This window comes from Neolamprologus multifasciatus, chromosome 22 (assembly GCF_963576455.1).
Source record: "Neolamprologus multifasciatus chromosome 22, fNeoMul1.2, whole genome shotgun sequence".
Classification (NCBI taxonomy): domain Eukaryota; kingdom Metazoa; phylum Chordata; class Actinopteri; order Cichliformes; family Cichlidae; genus Neolamprologus; species Neolamprologus multifasciatus.
The window spans coordinates 14,323,321-14,347,505 of record NC_140459.1 but is presented as its reverse complement, the minus strand read 5'-3'; the positions used below and the strand labels follow the sequence as shown (position 1 = coordinate 14,347,505).

The following is a 24,185-nucleotide window of genomic DNA, read 5'->3' as shown; positions in this document are numbered from 1 at the left end:
GAAGAAAAAAAGAGCAAATTCAGTCTTAACCACGGTGATTTTTTTCTAATTTAGAGGACGGGGGCCTGCCGTCAACGACCGACAACGATTTTGCTGCAGCTGAAGATGATTTTGAGGCCACTAAAGCGACGCTGCAGTACTGGGACATCAGGTTCTAAAATTCAGCCGTGCTCTTCTTGTCTTGCTTTCTCAAACTTTGTTACTGTAACGTGACAGGGTGTAAAGAATCAGGTGCTTTTTACCAATGAACCAATCAAAACAGAATAAAAAAAACCCACAGACGCACAAAAAGACACAAAGCAAAACTTCCCACCAGCCAATGAGAACAAGACTGAGTGCACAGGCAGGGAGATGAAACGCCCTATTTCTTGTCCTTTGTAATATTTTCTACCGTGTTTGGATAAGTATGCTTTAAATAGTTAGCAAAAAAAATCAAAAATTCTCCCAGTGATTCCCTGTTAAATCCCTTTGACTGAAAAGAAATAAATGTGTGAACTGTTTGTTACCAGGTCAGCTCTAAATCTATTTTTTCTTCTCATTGTTATATCAAGAACCTTTTTAACAAAATGGTGCTAAAGTCTATGAGACATTTGTAAAGTATCCAGTAGAAATGTTTTGCTGTTCTTTGCGTCGTCTTCCTTCTTTGTCAAAGATTCCTAAAACTCCAAAGTGAACCTTCAACAAACACTCAATAAATACTGTACATAGATTCCTTTTCAAATGATGTCCGCATTTTCCAGAGAGAAACTTTTCACGTCTGGCAGACGCAGTTTTGTTCGTCAGCTTTATGTTGTAATAAAGTTTTGTAGAACAGAGCAAAGAATAAAGCTTTCTCCTATTTCACCTTCAGTGCTGTGTGTAGACTTCATGTCATGTATTGTATTTTCTGTCAGTGTGTTACCTGAAGCTACGGTCGTGAAAAAGGAAAAGTACACCTCTGTCAGTTCTGAGATTGTCCGCATCAGGACATTAAAAAAATCATCTGGTCCTTAGCAGGTCTTAAATTGATTTCAACACAACCTCAGATGAACATCGTCACATGACATATTACAGTGTGTCAGTATTTGTTTAAAAACTAAGCCAGAATGCAGAAGTAGTCTGTGAACATTGCAACACCTTAAATCTTTTCTTTTCAATCATTCTGTTGAAGATTTGTTGCTGTGCTCGAGGTCACTGTCCTGCTGCATGACCCAGTTTGAGCTTTATTTGTCAGACAGATGGCCTCACAGTTCACTTTACAACACTGTGGTACACAGAGGAGCTCATTAACGTCACAGTTATTTGTCTGTAATGGACTTAACATGTTAAGTGAGGCCTTTGGGTTTTTTTTCTTTTCTTGCACTATCTGACCTTGGGTTGAATTTTCTGAGACACCCACTGCAGGTATGATTATTTGTGTTATTACACACCAGTAAAAGTGTACTTGCAGTAGGTGAACTTGGGGTGGGATTTTTCACATGCTGATTCTGTATCTTGGCTCAGTATTTGTTAAATACATAATGTAATGGTGAGTAATTTCATGTTTTTAGTTTCCTCATTACCTCGATTTTGACCTGTTGAGAAAAAGATGATTAATGTTCTAATTAATGTTCTAATTAATGTTCTAATATGTAAAACCTTTGAACTGAACGAGGGTGTACTTTGTTTTTCAAAATTGTATATCGGTTTTCTGCAGCGGCTGACCTCTCAGCCTGGTAAGTTTATCCTTCCTCTGTTGTGTTTCTATGTGATTCCACTTTAGTAAGATATACTATAGACTGTGTTTTCAAGTAGGTTTTTTTGTTAACATAAGGAAACTCTGAGGATAATATGGCTGCTCATTCTTTAGAAATAAATCACCTTCATATTTGCAGCTTACTGAATTGTGACCTGTTTCTCCTATACCGTCACCAGAGAAAGAAAAAGAAAAATATCAGTCAGTAAATTAAAAACTGGAGACAAGTTTTAAACAGGTGAGACTGAAATTTAATTAGTGACACTAATTTATGATACTACGCAAATTCATTCATAAGCTAGACGAGTTTTCTTTAGAAGAGATGATCATTTCAAAAAAATACAGATCAGTGAAGTTTAAAAAATAAATAAATAAAAATGAGGGAAAGGCTGTTCTTAATACTCTTGATAAATTAGGTAAAGTCTAAGAAAAATAACCAAGAAAAAGAAGAGCTCTTATTTTGAAATTTCCTCATGGTTTAATGCGTATAGTGCACCCAGGAATCATCTACTATAAATTTGCTACATGAATGTTACTTTGTGGTATTTTAATTCAACACAGCTTTCTTCTGCCCTGTGAGCACTGCCGTGTACATAAACAGAATCAGTGTGACTCTCGTTTTTATTTCACGCAGTTTAGTGACGTTTTACTTGCAGCAGAGTAAAATAATCACAAAACATCGACAGCATTAACTGATATGAGGTGAATCCGGTTAGTTTAAACTTAGGTGGCTGCTAAAATCGGGGGGGAGGGGGTGATTGTATAGACGTTCCTATTGGTAATCGAGTGATCAATCTAAATCCTCATTGGCTACCAAAATGAATGTCGTGGTTTCGGGTGGGAAAGTAAGGAAAATTGAGGACAAATAACAGCGAGAAAGTAAGTTTTAATGTGTTTTTAATTTATTTTTTAAATTTTTTGTTTTATAGCGGATTAAGGTGACAGTGAATCAAATGTGCAGTGATAATTGAGAAAGAGAAACTGAGTGTTTTCGGACGCTAGCATGTGCAGCGTTTCAAAGTAAAAGGTTAAATGCGTCGAGGGAGCCATTTAAACGGGCAAACAGACATAATTGTAATTAATTAATTATTATTTATTTTTATGATTATGCAGATACACCACGTTTCTATTTTTCGATTTGTAATTAATAATAATAAAGAATTTCAACCAAGCGGTATTTTTCACAGCGATCAATCATAGCTCACATGCTGCACGTTACAGTTTTTTCTGCCACCAGGTGGCAGCATTGTTCCACGATTTGTTGCACGTGAGAGACTAAATGGCAAACTGTCAGGAGACGACGATGGAGTGTTTAGTGTCACAGCTGAGCACTTACAACAACAAAAAAACGTGTCGCTGACTGCCATACTAATAACCAGAAAGGCTCAAATAAACACAGCTGCTATGAGACTCAGGCACTGCAGTCTCAGTATTTGTTAAATCTTCTTCTACCTTGAATTTTTCCTCCCACTTTCTTTCAAGTAAGTTTCTTGAAATAAAAGGAATAAAATCGTTTGCAGCTATAGAGAATAATCCATTTGGGAATTTCTAATCTGCAACCTACCGAGGTCATACCTCAGACTGCTGTGGATTATAATGTGTTCAGTTTAAAAATCTGTTTTATGTCCTTATTCTTGCATTTCCTTTAATTTACTGATAGAAGGAAGCTGAAACTTCCAATTAATCTTCAGTGTAAGCCTGAACTCTGATTTATGCTAAAATTTTATGCTAGGATGTTTAGCAGGAAAGTATAAATAATAATATTATTTGATAAGTGAAATCTGCTGCTTCCATTTGTTCTTCAGGAAGAAATTGTGTTTTCAGGTTGCAAACCAGTGGTCAGAATTGTCTTGGTGTGCCGTTCAACACAATGATACTCACCTACTTTATTAATGTCAACACCTTTGTGTGTTTCAGTATATTTGTTACACCTTGGGAATACGTAGATTATTTAAAAGCAAACATGTCTAAGCACAGACTTGGATATGTCTGCTCCACCTCTTCCAAGTGTTGAATTTTCTTTCTGTAACACGTGAAACACACATGTTGTATTTAACTTTCTTGCAGTTGTGTTTTTTAGATTTGCACTACTCTCTTACACGTTGTCAGTCTTACTTTTTCCTCATCTTCAACTTTATATTTGTTTTTTATTTTCTTTGTCTTTTTTATCACTGCTGTGTATATATAAAAAAACTGCACGTCTCACATTATAAGCCCCTCACTATGCACTTGTGGCACTTATTTATTTTAAACTGTACTAGTTTTAATGTTTATTCCGCTGCTGTAACACAATAATTTCCCCTGTGGGATCAATAAACTATCTATCTATCTATTTATATTGGATAGCTTGCCCTCAAGGAATCAGTAAAATCCCAGCGTAACCATTTATAATAAATCATAATTTATTTGGAGTTTAGATTTGCAGTTAAAGTACAATAATTAAAAGTATGAAGTATAAAGTTAGATAATAATAAAGTAAGATAAAAGTAGAAGTTTCAGCCACAACTGACGTAACTTTGAAAGAGTAGTTTTGTGTGAAGAAAAACAGGAATTGCTTTTCTTTCCCAGTACTTCCATTGATTTACTTCTGCTTGAAACAGTTCCTCGTTAGTGCTGCTCACTGATCACACGTACAGGTCTGTAGTTGCCCCAGGCAGCTTCCCTGCTGTGCACTATATGTGTGTGCAGTCCAGGTCTGTACTATCTGAAGTGATCGAGGGGTGAAGTTGAATTCACAGAGCAGAGCTGATGAGAGTGGTGTCCCTGCCGGAGCAGGACCACAGTTCTCAGGCCCTGAATAGCCTCACACAGCTCGGCCTGAAAGCGGGAGGTCGGTATCCGTCCCCTTTGTCGTGGAGCCGATAACACCGTTCCGGACGGGAGCGCATTGTGGCCTGTGACCCCCGAGGTCATGGGGTGAGGGGAGAGTGAACAGAGGCCAGGCTTTAAGGACTGCTTATGGAGTTCCTCTTTCTTCCACGGGACGCGTGGCTTGCTAATTGAGGAACCACCTCCTCAAACCCCAAGTGTGAGGCGCTTGATGCCCAGAAGTGACTGCTGCAGAGAAGCGCAGGGAGTGGAGTGAAACAAAGGGACAAAAATTGAGTGAAGAGTCCTTTTTGTGGCTGTTTTGCTCAGCTCCGTTACTATTTTTTACAATTATTGGTTATTTTTGGCATTTATAGGTAATATTTTAACCTTTAAAATATATACATGTAAGTTGAGTCTTGAAAACTCAGTATGAACTAAATATATGTGTTTTCTAAATGATTATAAAGCTCAGAAATTTGGGAAATCTTAGCAATTTTTAGCATTTTTAAAAGCTAAAAATAGAAAACATTTGTGGTGAAATTAACCCCCCAAATTAATGGTTTCTTTCCATCAGCCAATCAGCTACTAGTTGGAGTGAAAGTATTTCCACAGGCAAATAAAATGTAATAAAAAAACCAAAACATTTACGTTAAAAATGAGACCATAAATATGCTACATAAATATCAAAATAATGAATTATTGCTCTTGAAATTTTCTCAATGAAAAGATTTCTCCACATCACGTGTGGCAGATTTTACACGATTCGATGTGCGATGACGGCTGAGAGTTTCAGGAGAAACGGAGGATGATTTACCCCCGAAGATATCGCTAATGATGGGGCAATCCTTTCAAGACTTAACACGATTGCGTTCGTCTGCACAAGTAAGAGAAAGAAAGAGGGGGGTGGGGGTGGGGGGGCGAAGTTGAAAAGGCGTGCCAAGTTGGCTGGGAACCTCGGCACTGAGCTGTACCCACAGCCCTTCCTTCACCCCACCATCACAGCTCGCTGGGATACAAACAGCCTTTGTTGCTGCTCGTGCTTCTGAATTCCAATTTGGAGAAAATTGCAGAAGCTTTCTGTTTGTTTATTTGTTTGTTTTGGGTGTCTGATTTCTGGACTTAATACTACAATATTCAGGGATGTAATTGACGTGTAATTGAGTGTGTGTGTCTACAAATTTCATTTTCTTAATTTTTGCATTTTAAAAAAGAAAATCATATTTACATTTTCAAAGGTGCTTAAGAGACAGTAATGAACATAGACCTCAGTAAACAGACTGAAGAATTTCAGGCTTATTTTACAGTAATCAGTGAGCTGATCAGAACTGCGGAGAAGGAGGGAATGACCTTTTTTTGAACGTTCATGTGTATTTTGCAGCAGAATCATTGGAATGGATGAGATTTAATTTAACGTGATCCACAGGTCTGAATCCTCACCAGTTTTGCAGCCTGTTACTGACAAGGACTTTACTCTCAGCATGATGTACCACATTAAGCCTTATGATGGAGTTAGGATAATAGCATTTCCAGTAATGAAAACTGAGATGGTAAATTACACTTTTTTAAAAAGAGAATTAATCAATTCATTGTCTCTAATGTAAATGGATGATATCACAAATAAATGTAGAAAGTAGAATTATTTGGGTGTTTTTATTGTATTATGCATTGGTTTTACTGCTTCAAACTAGAGCTTAAAGCAGTTTGAGACCACGGCTCTTGACTAAAATGTCACTGGTTAAGCACTTTTCATGCTCTAAATGTGCAATGCTGCAAACCATATGACTGCCAGTGATGGCCATTAAAGGCTAAGCTCTTGTTCAGTTATTTCTCATAAAACATAAAATAAGGAAGCATCTGTGCTGCTTTTTCTTTTGTTTGTAACACTATACACTGTTTCATGAATACATATCTAACACAAGCATTTCTCTCTCTCGCTCTCTTTTTTAAAATTTTCAGTCCTTACTGTTTCTCACTGTCACAGCCAAACACACAATTAGGCCTGCCTCCAGTATTGATTACTAAAGATTAGAATTATATGTCAGCTAGTATTCTTTTTAAAATTAATCATTCATTGCAAACAGCCAGTGACAAATATCAGAAGTCGTTAGCTTCTGTGTAGTGTAAGGCGAGTGCAGGCTGAGGTTGCAGCAGCTGGATGCAGCTGTATCGGTTTCTCAGCGCGATGAAAAGTGCGGGCCGCCCGCAGACTGCAGCTTTCAGATCAGCTCCACTGATATAATGGCTTCTTAAATCCGAGCCAATTAGACCCCACGGGGATCAGGGAGTGGCTGTTTTCACACTGCACCAATTTGCGCTGGGGGTGGAAGAGCTGATTGACAGGCAGCCGTGTGAACACGGAGACAAATAGGTTATAATTTGAACCTGTGGAGGTGCAACAAGGAGGAGGCGGCAGCCTGCGTGGGAAACACTTCACGTGGGAGTATAATTTATTGGAGTCTAAACTTTGACCACGTTCAGGGGTTTTTGGTTAAATGAAATATTTGCACCGGTGAGGTACTTTCTGAAAACGACTTTATTTCATCAGTTTATCTTCCATGTTGGAAGAGTTGTTTGCATGTTGATGTTCATTATTATCTGAAACCCTCCTTCCCCGTTTCTTTGGAGTTGCAACCCCTTAAACCAAACTCCCCATCTTTGTTTGAACATGTTTCTGAGCTGCAAAGAGCTCTTTTATAAATTTAAATACATAGATTTTAAACTGGTATCTCCACAATAGCAGCAAAATTATTCTGATCTTTATTTCTTCAGTCATTTAAAATGAATTCTGCTCCCTCTCAGGTTTATCTTGGCTACAGGATGAGAAGAAATCTTGAAATGCTGAAGCTATAATAAAAAAATAAGATAAAGCAGAATTTCTAATTATTTCTAGTGCAGTAAAAATAATTAAAATCATTAAAAAAAAACTCAAATTGGGTGTTTTTAGTCATTTAGAAAGGGGGAAAAAAATCACATTTTTTAATTTCAAGAGCTACATGATCGCAATCTGTGTTAAAAATCAGAAAATTATTAGAAGAAAAGTTCAGACACATTGGAAGTCATTATATTTTTGGTCCTATTTTCTGAGTGTTCGGACCTCACGATGCTGCTCAGTAGCTGCAGTTGCTGCAGAGCTCCAGCAGGAGGCACCAGGAGCTGAAGTTGTACATCCTAGATGACTGCATGAGAGTCATTCTTTTTGAATATTCATCCTCTGTTTGTGTGAAAATGTCCTGAGGGTGATTGTCAGTGCTCACATCAGCATCATACACGTCTGTTCTCACAGCTATTCCTCTACAATGGCCTTCATAACAGTTTTGTGACCGTCAAACCCCATTTTTAGTGAGATAGTGTAACATTGTTCTATTTTGTGTAATATTTAGTGTATTTTGGGGGTTTTGGGAGGGAGGGTTATTTACTTTTTTATGTAGATGACAGTAAAGACTTGGTGGGGGAAAGAGAAACAGCAACAAAAGGTCCTTGCAGTCTCAAGCCAGCGATGCCGTGATTACACGATCAGCTCTCATGTTGTTGCTGCATGACCAAAGTGAGTCTTTAAACGCATTAGCTGGTTAAAACTCACACCACACCCCCCTGATTTTTTCTTTTTTTTTATAACACTCTTAGGTTTCGGTCAACAGTGGCATTTTGAGGTCTTAAGACCTCCTCAGTGCTGGTTGTGTACAGTTATGTCCTTAATTTGCTTGACAAAGACACATTTTGCTGCAGTTTTTGCTGCAGTAGGCACACCGTCACTGAGGATTTTAAATTAAACACAAAAAAAATCTGTATGTTGTTGAAAGGTTAATTCAAGGAAGGCTACAAATATGTTGCTTTAACCGTTTCTATACATAAACCACTATTTTCAGAGGCATAATTTCATACTTTTAGATTTAAGGGTTGTTTTTATTACTTGTATGAAAGTCATTTACAGTCGGTGACTACCTGATGTCTAGAACCCATAATCATCACCAAATGCCATTTTTCTCCCTTGAAATGCTCGGCTGGGCCCTTGTTGCAGCCACCTTCCCTGGCTGCTTGTTTGTGGGTCCTTCCTTCTTCAGTTTTGTATTTAATAACTGAAAAGCGTGCTCTGTTAGGTTGAGATCAGCTGACTGGCTTTGCTATCGAAGAACATCACAATTTCTTTGCCTTGAGAACCTCTTAGACTCATTTTGCATTATCTGTTGGGTCATTATCCTTTTATACTGTGAAGCAGCACTTATGAAGCAGCGATTATAGCCCTGTACACTTCACAGTTCATTCTGCTGCTTCTAACAGCAGTCACATCACCAACAAACACTAGTGAGCCGGTTCCACTGGCAGCCATACGTGCCCGTACGACAAGACTGCCTCCACTGTGGTGCAGTATGTTTGCAAGCCTGTCTATCTAAGCCCAGGACACACTCACAGGAAAAAAAGAAGATTTAGGATTTATCCTATCTTATTTTGTTGTTGTTGTTGACCGGTACCGGTCCGTGAGCCGTTTGTTACTGGGCCGCGAGAGTTGAGGCTCAGGTGTGAAATGTATGGTTTTCAGGGTTTTTATTGGTTTTCAGCATTATTTTGTTATCGTTTTTATCATTAACTCGGTTTTCCTGGGTCTTTTCACGTGTGTTATGAATAAATCTTATTTTTTTCGGTACTGGTACTAGTTTTATTTTGTTGTATTTATCCGCAACACTTTAAAGGCCGGTCCGTGAAAATATTGTCGGGCATAAACCAGTCCGTGGCGCAAAAAAGGTTGGGGACCGCTGTCCTAACTAGTTCACTTAATGTTGGGTGGATTCAAATATACCAGTGTTTGAAAAGATTTTAGAGTGTTTCATTTGGCAAAGTAACAAGTAGTGTCAGATAGCGTGGCATTAAAGTGCAAAATGCCTATCTGAAAACACTGAATTGAACATGAATCACTCAGTTAAAGGTTTTACACCATAATTAATATATTCCTCTTTCCACCACTGTGCATAACATGCTAATAACTGACTGGCTATGACTCTCTAAATGCAGCTGGATCATCATAATTTTCTCTACCACCCTACCCTGTTTGTCTGTATTTTCTTGTGTTGATTTTAAACAGTTAGCACCCCGGTCTCATTTGTACTCGCCAGTTAAGCAGATGCATCCATCAAACGTGAGATTACGACACATTTCACTAAACAGCGTCCTAAAAACATTATAATCGCCACTGTGTTTTTCTTGTGCCGCGCTGGAACATTAACATGTGAAAGCACCGTGTTCCTGTGAACTTATTTGACCTCTGACCTCCCCTCTATGTTTCACAGACAACAAATAGCTGCAGCTGGGATGGAGGGTTCCCAGTTGGTTCTCACCCACGGGCTGACTTAGAGATGTCTGCTCCAAGCAACACTGAGTGAGTAAGAATAAGTGATTATTATAAGTGGTTGTTTCGACTGTTAACGACTTCTTGGGACACATTCTTTGTAGTCCCTGATTCACTTAATGTAGTTTAAACATGTTGGAGGCCGGGTCAGTCTAAAGAGACACGGTGGAGGCTAAAATTCAAACAGTTAAACTAGGGTTAATATTAAAACCTGCTCAGATATGTAGTATTTAATGTCCTGAAGAGGGTGTTGTGTTGAAATGAGAGGACAAATACACAGTAGACACTTCATGGGGGACATCGTTCAAGTGCCCGTTAACTCCATTATCCAGTCAGCCAATCACATGGCAGCAGGATAATACATTTAGTCATATTTATATATAATCAAGACAGCATGCTGAAGTCCAAACTGGGCATCAAAATGAGGAAAAAAGGTGATTTTAACTGATTTTGGACATGGTTGTTGGTGCTGGATTTTCACATTTTTCCACACCACCAACAGAAAATAAAAAAATAATAAAGAGAGAGAAAATCCAGTGAGTGCCGATTATGTGGGTGAAAATACCTTGTTGATACCAGTGGCCAGAGAAGAATGATCAGACTGCTTGGAAATGATAGAAATGCATCACTCAGTCAAATAACCACTCGTTACAGCCAAGGTATGCAGAAGAGCATCTCTGAACACAAAACATGTCAAACCAGGAAGCAGATGGGCTACAGCAGCAGAAGACCACACTAGGTGCTACTCCTGTCAGCTAAGAACAAGAAACTGAGGCTATAGTTCACACTGGACCATCAAAATTTGACAACAGAGAGTTGGAAAGATCTTGTCTGGTCTCTCATCTGTCTTCATTTCTGCTCCTCTGACCTTAAGCTCATGGTCAAGTTTTCTGAAAATCTTGTGAATGCGATAACTCCTTTCCTTACCTTTCCTAAAGGTCATAAACAATAACACAGGCGATAGAGGCGTGCACCTTTCAATGTTGTGAGGCAAACTTTCCAGATATCTTGCTCAAAGGAGTTTTTCAACTTCACATTTGCACCCTGGTTTTTAAAATGCTTCATGTTTGTGTGGATAAAAGGCTAAAACAGATAGAAAAAGCTAAGTTTACCAAAACATGGGTGCCTAGAGACACTTAAAAACACATTCACCATGTTAAATATGCATAGCATTTGACTATTGTACTCTAATAAACTAATCAAACTCCTGTACAGCTGTTATGAATGATATGTTTAAGGATGCAAATATATTTATTTCTTCTGTAAACTGGGTTCTTTACCATGTGAGGCTGGAGATTGACTCGCTGTTGGAGCCAGCCTCAAGTATCCACTTTCCCATGTGCTTCATTTCTCCGTCAAGGTTTTCAGTCAAACAGTCAATCAGTTTTACGTCAGCACACAAGAGAATACTTGTGAGCACATTGAGGACTTTTTAATGGATAAACAGAGTTGGAGAGCTGATGTAGTGATTAACACATTTGGTTGACAAGTGAAAGTTGCTGGGTTGATTCGAGTCAGACACACTGATTTCTGTTGGGGTTGTGTCAGGAAGAGTATCCGGCATAAATTCTGTCTGATCAAACAGAGCTACCTGCTGTGGTGGCCACAGGGAGCAGCCAGCAGTAGGTTTTTTTTGTTTTTTGTTTTACCCCTCAGCCATTAAAGATTGATGGAGTATTTTCGTCATTGTGCTGGGCAGGCAGGCAACTTCAGAACAAAGCGATGTAGAAGTTTAAAATTGATACCATAGGTGTTTCTACTAAAGATCTCAGATGAGCTATGATCGACATATGGGAAAAAGGGTTTATTTTACAGCATAAACAATAAAGTCGCCATTGTTTAAGAAAGGATTAAACACAATAAAGTGTAAAGTCCAGGAAAGCCAAAAATAGTCCCCTTATGAGGGCGCAGGGTGGCAGGAGGTTAAATTTCAACCTCAGCCATGTTTACATCAGGCTAGATGAATGAACTACATTTCATAATATTGTAGTTTGACCACAGCAGAACACGTTAACAACGCCAGCTGGTTAGTCCTGCGTCTGAGCACCACAGCTCTCTTTCACCTCATAATGTTTTCCAGTTAAGAGTTTTTAGCTCAACCTTGCAACAACTTCACTCCAACTAACCAAAGCTACAACCTGAAGCTACAAACACTTCATGTAAGCAGTGAGGCTCCTCGTCACCTTCAAACAGACCTCGAAGTGCAAACTTCTTGGTGACTCCTTGTCACTGATTTCTCATAGTTTGACCTTGTGGTATATAAATAACTTTTAGAGAAAAATGATTCAGTGATGCTGATAATTTAATCTCTGAGAATAAAAAATAAAGAGCAGGGGGAGGCCTGACAGAAAAATGTAATATGATGTAGTATTTACCTTCTTTGCTGCTCTGTTAATCAGTCATGCATCTTAATAATCTCGACCCCCGCGAGGGTTGAATCTGCTGGCCGACAACGGCGCGATTCAGCCAACCGAGCTCCGTATTCATGAGCACGTATTTTTAGCATGTGTTATTGCTTCATACCACAAAAGTAGCTTAATGTTTTTATCTTTAAGATTCCCATTCTGATGCTTTTTGTGTGCTCTTAAACTGCTGCGTGTGTTTCTATGTGTGTGTGTGTGTGTGTGTGCCGTACACGTCTGGTTTAAAGCAGATTTACACAATCAGACTCCGTTACACCAAACAAAAAACGCCACCACAGCGCGCCTTAAACATGTTATTCAATAACTCACACGGATGCACCAGACAGACACATTCCTGCACGCAGTCGGACGCAGACCCGCACAGGCGAGTCTCAGACATGCAAACGACACGGCGCACACTTTCTCACAGCGCCATCCAGACACACACACTCCCACAGTGTGACGCAGACAATTTGAAGGGCCTCATCTCGCCAGCCTTTCTTTCCCTGTCTGCTCTGTCTGACCCAGCCTTTTTATATGTCTAATTAAGTAGTCAGACCCTCCAGCGTGCCATGACATACTCATGGCTGATTTCTAGCCATGTTTTGTGCCCGTGTCTTCGCCTGGATGGATCGGTTTTTGTTTTGTTTTATCATTGCAATCTATGAGATATTGTTTCCCCATCGAGCTCGCCGCCTCCCTGTCAATGGTCTGAAGGATAATTCACAAAGTGTTCACCAGTATTCACTAGACATGGGTTGTTTTTTTAATGGAAAACTAGCAAGTGAATGACTTCTGGGTGGAAAATAAAATTCAGACAGCTTTCATTTGTGGGGAAAGACTGAGCCGAGCATTCCCATGCATGATCTCTAGCAAAACGTGGCAACAGAAACTAAAGTCAGGACATTCTTTTTAACATGTGTGTTTATTGTTTCTGCACCAGCCTGAACATATTTGCATACATTTAGAAATTAACCGTTAGATTCTGGTGAGTCTGAGCACGCACGTGTTTTAAGTCGACTGCCACCGTCCGCTGAGGACCGACGACACGCTTCGTCCTCCTGCCCACCGTCCGGGGAAGACTTCCCCTTTGACCCCTCCTAACTGAGTCCCAACCTCTTAGCTTTCATCACAAAGGGGGGCAAGAGGTTAAACTCCAGGAAACCAGCAGGTCAACAACCTCTTTATCCAGCACTGACCCCCCTGACCCCCACCCCAGCCATGGACAGGATGTGTCAACCTGATATCTGTCTATTACTTCATCAAAACGCACTTCCATCAAGATGTCATACATTTCAATTTACTTGATTTTTGTTTCATTACCATATATGGTACCATGGTTGCGTCCATTTACCAAGATATTTTTCTACAGAGAGCCTATGGAGAGGGATTTTCAACCATTGCAAACATGCTACCATTTGAGATAGATGATACAGCGTGTTGGTAGAATGCTGATTGGTTGACTAATGAGCCAGAATAGGGAAGGGATCGACAGTGAAGTTCATCGGAAATAGGAAATATGTGAAAAAAGATCAGAGACTGAAAAAAATGCAGTATTAAAAGCACAGACTGGCTGTAGTGGACATTGTTCATCATTTTTAACACTTGGTTTCACGTCAGCTCTTTGTGTTATAACTTTGCTGGTTGGACCAAGAGCAGCACAAGCATGAGTGGCCCACAGAGAGGTTGCGCCTCATATTTTTGACTCTCTGCAGGTACACGAGCACTCAAAGCTGCCAAGGGACCCCTCATGTGCTGCCTCGGCTGAACCATAATTTCCCCGTTAGTCTTTAAAGAGAAGTTTGAACTTTTTGACCAAGCACAGGCAACTGCTGTTTATTTTGAACATTTTTCATTATTAGTTTCACAGGAAACCCCTAGATCTTTTACCTTTAACAGCTCAATGATTTAAAAAATGTTCTTTAAGCCTTTATAAAAATGTAGATTTTTAATGTTTGAACAGTTAATAGGAGTGGATCACTGCTTGTAATGCTGCTACACTAACTTGACTGTTTCATCCCCTGCTCACTGTCCATTTCAGCAAAAATTAATAATACTAAATCAAGCGTGTGAGTCAGCATAAAAACCAACCAGCAGGCTTTCACAGGTGTCTTTATGGGAAATCCCAAAAGACCTGCAAGGAAGCAGAACAACAATCACAGGGATCAAAGGACAAACAACTTGTGGATTTAAAAGGCCATCAACAAGGGTCATGCAGAGCAGCCTCCTCCCGTCACACTCTCCCATGACTCACAAACACGCGCACACATGCATGAATGCAAACACTTAAATGTGTGTAGAAAGGTGATGAAGTAAGGAGGAAGTGACCATTGTCCTTGTGCCCTGAGGTCAGACCTCTTGATGTCACACTTAATTTCTGACCTCAAGCAGGGTGAGGACGTTGATATATTCAGAGTTTGTTTTGCATAATCTTTATAAACAGCTTCCATTGATATCTGCGTATTTCTGCGGGTGAATACCTAGTGGTGTGGAGAAATCTGTCCATCATGGTGATTTAAACCTTTACCTAACATATATTTAACATGTTAATATAACTAAAGGTACTTACAAATTCCACATGAAAAAAGGACAGTCAGTACCATTCATTGGTAGATCTGTTGGCTGACATTTAGCATAAAATCAGCTCAAAAATGGTAACCAGTAACTAGTAGAACCAGTATATTAAAAAATCAATTTCTTTTAATATTCCATTACAACGCTTTTAGATGGTGTTCTTCCAAATCATTCGATTTATTATGTTAAAGATGTTGCCTCTCTGAAGTGAAGAACTTTGTCTAAACCTGGTGATTCAGTTGGTAGTTAGAATAAGCACAGAAGAGTGCAAACAGTGGATTGTACCCCATCAGTCTTTTATATCTGAGGGGTATTGTTGGGGTATTCACGAGGGGCGGGTGTGTAGCTTGGACACCCAAGTTTGTAAATGCGATAATTTCAGAACTAGAGCATGTAGCATTTTGAAATTGATACCATAGGTGGATCTATTAAAGATCTCAGAGTTCAAATATTAGTGAACTCAACCTCAGAGGTCAGGTTTTCTGAAAATCTTATGAATGTGATAACCTGAGAATGAGGTAACGTGGAATTTTGAAATTGATACCATAGGTGGATCTACTAGGAGGCCGAGGGGTGGAACTGGCCTGTATTTTTGCCTGTATTTTATATAATCCTGGAGAATTTTAATCTGAGAAACTTTATTTTCATTTCACAATCCAAGAAAAAAAACAAGTAATCTGTAGGATATGTGCTTTACTGGGAATTAAACTGTTGCTGTTGTGTGGTTTATGCGTTGATCAGTGAGTGATCGGGAATCTGAGAAATCTGTGAGAAAGTTTTTGGCATTGTCAGTTCTGATCTGCAGGAAATTTACAGTGTTTTGTCATCAGCTGCTTGCCATCTAATCCACTCTTTAAAGGTTATTACTCCCAGCTGCACAGTGATTTAAACAAATAGAAATATTTGATGCCAGCTTGATGCTGAGATTCAGAGTATTTCGATGTACTTGTGAACCAAACACTTGTGTAAATGCTTAATCTTCGCATGTTTATATTTTCTTCTTTGCTTTGGTATTGGCTGCAACTAGTGATGTCCTTCTTTGACACGTACTCATCAGTGGTAAATGGAGTTTTGGTGAAGGAGAAGGTTCCTCTCTGTTCAGTTTCATTTGAACACCAGGCGCACTCAGACTGGATGAAGTCACAGTTTGAGTCAATCAGGTCTTCTTCTACGCTTCGTCTTCATCACCTCAGCACGCAGATGGGGATTTGCTGTTGAACTTGAACCCAGTTCCCTCGCGCTGCCTGATTTCATGGTGGCAGCCTCGAGCCCCCCCGACACCTCCCCTTGTCTCCCCCTCCTCAGCACCATGCCTTCCTTTGTGAAGCTGTCTTCCTTGACTTTCCACATCCCCCGTCTGGCCCTCTGCAGCCTCTTCTCAGCGCCCCCTCCCCTCCCGTGCAGCCATTCTTCACTTGTGGGTCTGGGGGCTCTAGGAGACAGCCTATGGGGACTCGCAATACAGAATGCTAATCAGGCCCTCGGCGGCACTTCCCACGATTTTCCTCCCAGACATGGTCTTTTGTTTTGTTATTGATTCCATCGTAATCAGACGGTTCCCGTAACTTTCCTGCTGTCTGGAGGCCGAGCTGCAGCGCTGACTGCAACAGAGGGCCTACCTGTCATATGGCACATTCATTCAGGATTTATCTTTTTCTTTAAAGTGAGTGTGCGCACTATTAATTCTCACGTTTACCACAGCAATTGTGGCGCCTATGCTTACAGTAGCGGTGGCATGTTCAAATACATTTAAGTTGGCACTTTTAGCAGCTAAATTCCCTGAAAAGACATCGAATTTAGACAAATGCACGAACTGAGAAATGTTAATATTTTAATCGTGTTGAAAGTGACCTACATCAGACTAGAAACGGCCTTGATCTTGATCGCTCTGTAATTAGGCTCCTGTAAAAGACAGCACACTCTGTAATTGGGCTTACAGCTGACTTCAAGTACTGTAATTTTCACACAAGGAGGCTGGACTGATGCTTTACGATCAGTGTTTTCGCCGTGTAGTTTGCTGCAACATTGCTCACATTTAATGTGCGGGTACACTGACCATCCATCTCCTACAACGCAAAGTTTTGTTAATTTTCGTGTTAGCAGAACAAGCGAAACAAGATCGTTTCCAGAAATGACAAATGATGCAAATGGTCTTAAAAACACTTTTCATTTCTTTCTGACATTATAAATTATTCTGTGTGGCTGATGTCCCCTGCATTTGTTATTTTTCCATGTATGGTAAGCTTTTTTGTCTCTTTAAGACCAAGTTATCCAGTATATTTGAGTTATAATTGAGCTGACATTTGGCTCTCGTGATGACTGCTCAGCTTTTAGAGCCTATTAATTAAGGTATTGGATTGTAGCTTGCTAAAGGCAGGTGAGAGGTCAGCCAGTGAAGCACATGTGCTGGAATCATTTGTAAGACAGTCTACTACTTCTGCTGATTGTGATTTTCACTTACACGTATTTGGGGTTGCATGTGAAATTTAATCAATAACATTATGAAGTAACCACTTTGGACTTTTAGTTTTATTTAGGACAAATCACACGTATTGATATTAAACCTAAAATGTCTAAATGCACCATGTAGACACATTAGTTCGTCAGCATCTGTTACCAAAAGTCATTTCTCACATTCGGAAGTAATATAACAGGTGTTTTAGATACAGCTTTGTTTTTAATGCTTCCTGATGGTTTGTTAAAGTCTGGTCATCATTAATGTTTCAGAGCTCTAATGTGCAGCGAGGCACAGAGAGAGCGCTCAGCATTAAAATAAACATATTAACTGGAGCATTAATCTCTTCTCTTATTTACAACAGCTTTGCCTTATATTTTTTATGTTCTTTATTTTTCTCATATGTTCTTTATTTTTAGTCACCATTTTATCATCATCTGATATTGTTTCTGATTAGAGTAGGTGGTGCTCACAGGAATCATTTTGTGTGGAAGAAGAGTCAGGTAGCCTGTGAAACGCCCTCTTTGTTTTTTAGCCTGAAGCAGAAATCCCAGCCAGCTGACACAAAGAAACCCTAGCTGGATGATAGTTGTCTGTTTTAAGTTCAGACACTCAGCTTAAAAAAAAGGAAAAGAAGGAAAAAAGAAACAATCATCATTTTTATTAATCTTTTAACAGTGTGTAAAGCCTGAACCATGATACAATTGCCAAAAACTGGAGTGTTTATTGAACATTTTTTTTGCTACACCGGGCATTTTTGTGTTATTCAGGAAAAAAAATGACGTAGCTGTCTCAAAAACTGGCTAAAACCTTGTGTATCAAATACATTTCACTTGGTGTTAAAATTAGAAATGTGTCTTTTTCTTTTCACTGATAAGAAGTTTACATGCCTAATTAAGACCATCAACACACAGATGAATGATCTCCATCACTCATGCCACCCTGTGTGAGAGCTGAAGGCCACTTTAATACTGTAGATATTTTTATATTTGTCGTGTTTTTAACACCCAAATCCAACGCTCTGGAACCTCTTTTCTTATTGTGACCTTTAACCCTAAAGTGTTTGTGTAAGGAGCTTGTCAAACCAGATGTTTTTTTAGATGTTGCATCCATCACAGAAGCAGCTGGATCCACTGGCCTGCATGTCTTTTAAAGCAGCTGTGCCATCCTGTCCCAGACACAACACATCATCCAGATGTGACTCCGATTATCGGCAATTGTGCATTGCGTGTAAACATTGATCAGTGGATGTGTTCAGGAGTTTTCCAGACATTTCTGAACCTCCTATCATTTTTAAGAGGGCTGTTTGTGTTTTACCAATGCATTTATATTTTTTGAGTATACTGTACAGTGTCATATTTATGCTGTCTTTATTAATAGCCAGTAAGTGCCACTGGAGCCAGTTTAAATTCCAACATTTTACACAATATTTTATTATATACTGAACTACTAATAGCCACGATTTTTAATATTTATAGTCTTCAATTTAAAAACAAAATTTCCTCTAAAAGTTGGTTTAACAGATCTATAGAGCATGGACTCATTATAAAACATATCAAACTTCTGGTGTAACATTTTTCTGATTAAATTTGTGCAAAATAAACAAAATGTTAAATGTATGAATGCTAAAAAAAAAAAGCAGCTTCCTCATTTCAACACAATAATCAAAGAGACTAATTAATCTTTGACTTGGAGATCTGTTGAGAACACCTGGGTAATAGAGGGAAAAAACAGGTTGTCTTTTTGACTGTCGTTGGAAAAACTGCAGGCAGCCATGAGCTGTGGAGCTGAAGGACAGAACTGAAGGACAGGTAGAGGTAGAAACAAGCTCATCTGGCTGTGTTTCATATAAAAAGTAAATAGGAAACAGCTCAGGGTTATCGGGACTACTGGGAGTCAAGCTGGTCATCTAAGCAGAAGGTTAGCAGTTTGATGCCAGGCTTCTTCAGTCCAAATGTTCAAGTGTACACGATGCATTGGACATTTCTTCTTCACTCCCCTTTTTCACTCGCTGTGTGTTTATACACCACTCCGCATTTAATCATTAGTTTCTCTTCTGCAGTGTGTCTTTTGTCCTGTCTGCCTACCCTCCACCCTAACCACAGCAACAGATAGGTGCCCCTCCCTGAGCCTTGTTCTACTGGAGGTTTCTTCCTGTAAACCGGGAATTTTCCTTCCCACTCCTGCCAAGGCCTTGGTCATGGGGGTCACTGGATTGATGGGGTTCTCTCTGTTATTGTAGGGTCTTTACCTCACAATGTAAATCCCCTTAAGGCGACTATACAAAAACAGCAGAGCAATGATGCAATCAGTTTCAGATTGTGAATTATTTTCAGTGCTTGTTATCTTTGATTCACAGTGTTAACACGTTTGCGATCAATTGACAGATTCTTGAAAACGTAGTTTTTTACCGTAAGTTTAAGCATTCACAAACTTGCTACAGTTTAGCAATAATAGTAGTATTTATTCAGTTGCATCATTTCTAAACCCCAATAATTCAAAAAGCTGTAAATTTACATTTAATTTACACTTTTGAGACCAGTCTCAGTCATACTGTTGAGTCTTATTAGGTACCTCCCTGATATCAAATCATCTCAGAAAACACCATTTAAAATGTTGTGGGATTGAAAGATTAGTGTTTGCATGAGTTTATATAAGTTATAGTCACTGTTAATATTGATCAATATTGCTTTATGATTGCCATTCACATTCTAGTAGAGATGGCACAATAGCACTTTTTTATGTCCGATACCGATATCCTAAATTTGGATATCGGCCGATACTGATATGAATCCGATATAGTGTGTTTTTTAATAAATATAACTGTTTTTTTTTTATCTTGCTGCATTTTGTATAAGTTCAAACTCAAGTTAAAAAAAAAAAAAACACTAAAGCTATTCTGTTATACCTGTATGCAAAAAATACAATGCACCCAAAATATTTCATAGTTCAGCAATACTGATCAATCTAATAAACTTAAACCTACTCCATCCTCCCTATTCTGGTATTTTAAAGAGTACTTAGTGGAAATATTAAGCAACCTAACTAATAGGGTTGCAAACTCCCAGCAAAAAAATAAAAATAGGGAACCACCCCCCACCCTCCACCTCTTGATGCTTAATCGACGTAATCAACTTTAATTTGATGCAGTGTGAAACAAAATGCACAGAAAGAAATTATTTTTTAAGAATAATTAAATAGATTCAACATCTCATTTCTTCAACAGAATTGCAGACTGCACAGATGGTACCTTCCCAAAGGAAAAGGTAGTATAGCTTACTAGGGGATATTAGACTTAACAGTTACTATATACAGTAATGGACTTCTATACATTTTACATCAGATTAAAACTGGGTGTAAGATTCAGATAATTATTTATTAAAATCTAGACATTTTAAATGAGAATAAGAAAGAAAAGTATGTCTTTGTGCCCCCTTTTCCCTGTTCATGCCCTATCGGCCCCCTGGCTAAACTTTGCTAGATCCACCCCTGCACAGTTACCAGCCGTCAGCTACGTAGAAAAGGATCCTGGTATAGAAAGTAATATTAAATAAATTCTAACAACAGCTTATCAAGCTTAAACGTCCTGCTTTTGTTCAGCCGCTGGTTTCCTCTTTCTGGCGCGAAGTGGGCCAAAAACAAGCAAGAAAGACAGAGTCACGACAGAAAAGCCGATCAGCTGATCATTAAGCAGTTTCACGATTGAAGTGGCAGCAAGAAGAGGCAGTCGCTCCATATATCAGTTGTTAAGCTTAACGCTGGAATGCTTTACAAACATTCAGAGATGAACTTACACACTTGCTTTACTTCTCTCTGGGATAACTTTCTCGGAGATGAAATACTCAACCAGACCACCGACAGGTCTCGCTTGCCACAGCCGCTCTATCACGTGATGCATACTGCTCCAACGTGCTACGGTTATGAGCTGAGTTATACCATGTCACAAGTTTTGTGAGGTGCTTTTTTGATATTTAATGGATCGGATTACATTTTTTATTTCCCTCCGATATCCGATCCAGTAATTTAGGTCAGTATCGGTCCAATACCGATACTTAATATCGGATCGGTCCATCTCTACATTCTAGCACACATTAATTGCAACGTAGCTAAAGAAAATCCACATATAGTCCACGTTTTTGTCTCACTGTAAACATGAATACTTTTATTGATTATATTTAGAAACAGTTGCATAGTACAAAGTAGATCAAGTGCAAAAGAAGCTTCCAAAACTCCTGAGACAGTAGTTTATAGTGCATAATGTTACAGTCATCCACATTACTCCTTCTAATACAGTTTTTTGCTGCATACACACAGCATATTGCACAAATTCACTCAAATTCTCCACATTAAAACAAAACAGAATCCAGTGCAGTCGAGCAGTCGTATCAGATTGTCATAAAAGCTGATTTGACTCAAATGAAATGTGGAACAAACGCAGATTTCAGTGTCTTGAGACTGACAGTGCAATTACCGAACGCCACACATCTCCCACTAATTGTTTCTACCCCGACTGACAAAAAGAACAAAAAAATGCTTTTCAGCAACATCCGGTAACACACATTGCACCTGTGCTCATATAGCGCTCATCTCACTCAAACTAAACGCGTACATTATGTGCTATTGTGCAAATATAGCATCAGTACTCGTGTGCACAACACTTCCACAAATAATGCAAATCTAACGCCTCCTACTCGCTTTCTTTTGCATAGATAAAAAAGTAAACATTAAGTCGTTTTGATTGGACAAAATACCTCCTGCTGCGATAATAACTACCTTGATTTTTAAAGTGTGCATCACAATCAGAGTGCAATTTAAAGATTAATAATAGATTACTGAGGTAGCGCCAACCCCACAGTACCTTTTTGTACATTAAAAAAACATTCTTTTTTTATGCTAACATATAAGAAGTGTACAGTGAACCAGAGCTTTAATTCAAATTATTTAGTGTGTTTTAAACATTTTTGAGAAACCCTGTCATAAACAGAAGCATAAAAAACACTCACATACACTCACCAAATGATACTGTTAAAAATGCGTTGCACACTGTTGTGTGACTGTTGTTTATTTTACTCTAATTTGTGTTCAATGCTTCGTACCCACATATCTGCGCTTTTTAAATAAACATTACGTACTCACTTATTAGACGTAATGTTGATGGACATAAATGTCAAAGAACTTACTTGATGCTTGCAGCCCAGGTAAAATTAAAAACATTTGTCATTGCACTAAAATATCAAATTTAGCTTGTTTCAAGTAATCCAGCCAAATTGATTGTCGACAGTTTGATTGAAACAAAGTTTTACATGAGACAAATTTATTTTAAGGTTAAAAAAATAAGAAAATAATGAGAAGAAAGAAATGTCAATTCTATTCTAATGTTAAAATCCTCATCTAAAGAGGGATAAATTGCTAGCATAACTACTAATAATTATACTATTTCATATTTACTAGTTTTTGTTTGTATTTTTCCTTTTTCTCTAATTTCCAGAAATGTACATAAATCTCAGTGATGAGGCGATGGATTTATTTTGGTGTGTTTTTGTGTGTGTGAGGGAATAATCTAAGCTGTGACCTACATTAAAATCTAGCGCAGATGTTTCCTGAACAGATGCGCAGAGCCCCTCTAAACACACACACACACACACACACACACACACACACACACACATACAGAGTCCACTGTAGCATCCTTCAATCTGAGTTTCCGCCTCACAGTATTCAAGAGTCTGTTTGTTTACTTCATTCAGAGTCATCTGTCCTCTTGTTTCTCTCTGTCGTCAGACTGATAATGACGTTCTCGGGCGCACAGGGACCTCTGCGTCCTTTAACAAGTCCAGGCAGTTTTAACCGTCCACTGTCAGGTTGTCCGATGACAGAAGTTGTTACTGTGTTTGCTTTCTAACAACGGTTAACAACGGTGGTTGATGATGTTGTAGTCCTGTGTGAAACGGGCTTCATCACTGACTCAGAGTCTTTTAGTCGGTGTCTCCCAACGCGAGGCAGATTTGAAGCCTTAAAAGAAGAGATGGAGAGGATGTTAGAAATAGCCCAGTAATGATGTACACATCAGCATACGTAAAGACAAAAAATATATATATATAGGTGTTCATAAGTTTCTGTTGTTATAACAGGAGAAACTGAATATTTTTACCACCAATTGCTCAGATTTAACTGTGTTCTAGTTTACTGCATATACAGTGTGGTTTCCTGCAAGGCCCCTTATTACTTCAGAAACTAAATTGTTTTAAAGAAAATTTGTAAAAAAAAACAAAACAAAACAAAACAACAACATCTGTTTATTAAGAAATATGTCCATTTTTGTACACATTTTGTGATGCTGGAGATGTTGTTGATCTGGAGGAGCTGAAGGCAGATTTTCAGGATCAGATCATGTGCAGAGACTCGAGCATTTGTAGGGCTCTGAGCTAAGCCTGACATTAATTATCACAGAGCTCAGCGTTACTATATTGCCTTCTACGCTATACTGTAAGCTCCCAATCACTGCTCATAGATGGTACAATGATAGCAGAAGGAACACTCACACACACAATCAACCCCTGACAGACAAGAAAAATTCCCTGCAACCCCCAAAACACCCAAACTGCAAAACAATCAAGCTAAACACAAGCTGCTGTTCCAATCATGAACACAACATCTCCCTTCCTTTCCTTTCCTTTCCTTTCCTTTCCTTTCCTTTCCTCCATCATCCCACCATCTTTGTTTCACCCCACAAAGTGTTTTTTTTCCCACGCTTTATTTTTCTCTGTCCTGTTTGTAGCCAGAGAGGAGGAGGAGTGGTGGTGGCTTGAGAAGGTGGAGAATGATGGGGGTAGTGGTGGAGTGTGTGTGTGTGTATGGGGGGTGGGGGGGGGGGGAACTGATGAGGTC

General features: G+C 39.0%; 1 protein-coding gene and 1 long non-coding RNA gene across 2 annotated transcripts in view; one reads left to right on the top strand and one right to left on the bottom strand.

Moving 5' to 3' along the window:
* The window catches only part of LOC146493149 (brevican core protein-like), a 52,277-nt gene extending 30,128 nt beyond the window's left edge, over nt 1-22,149 (top strand). Inside the window, exon 14 of the mRNA XM_085148176.1 lies at nt 55-22,149. Coding sequence (XP_085004302.1) covers nt 55-158 — 104 coding nt within the window. The 3' untranslated portion in view covers nt 159-22,149. The remainder of the gene's footprint in view (nt 1-54) is intronic.
* Nucleotides 21,431-24,185, bottom strand: part of LOC146493148 (uncharacterized) — a 12,403-nt gene continuing 9,648 nt past the window's right edge. Inside the window, exon 4 of the long non-coding RNA XR_014871865.1 lies at nt 21,431-23,309. This is a non-coding gene — a long non-coding RNA (uncharacterized LOC146493148). The remainder of the gene's footprint in view (nt 23,310-24,185) is intronic.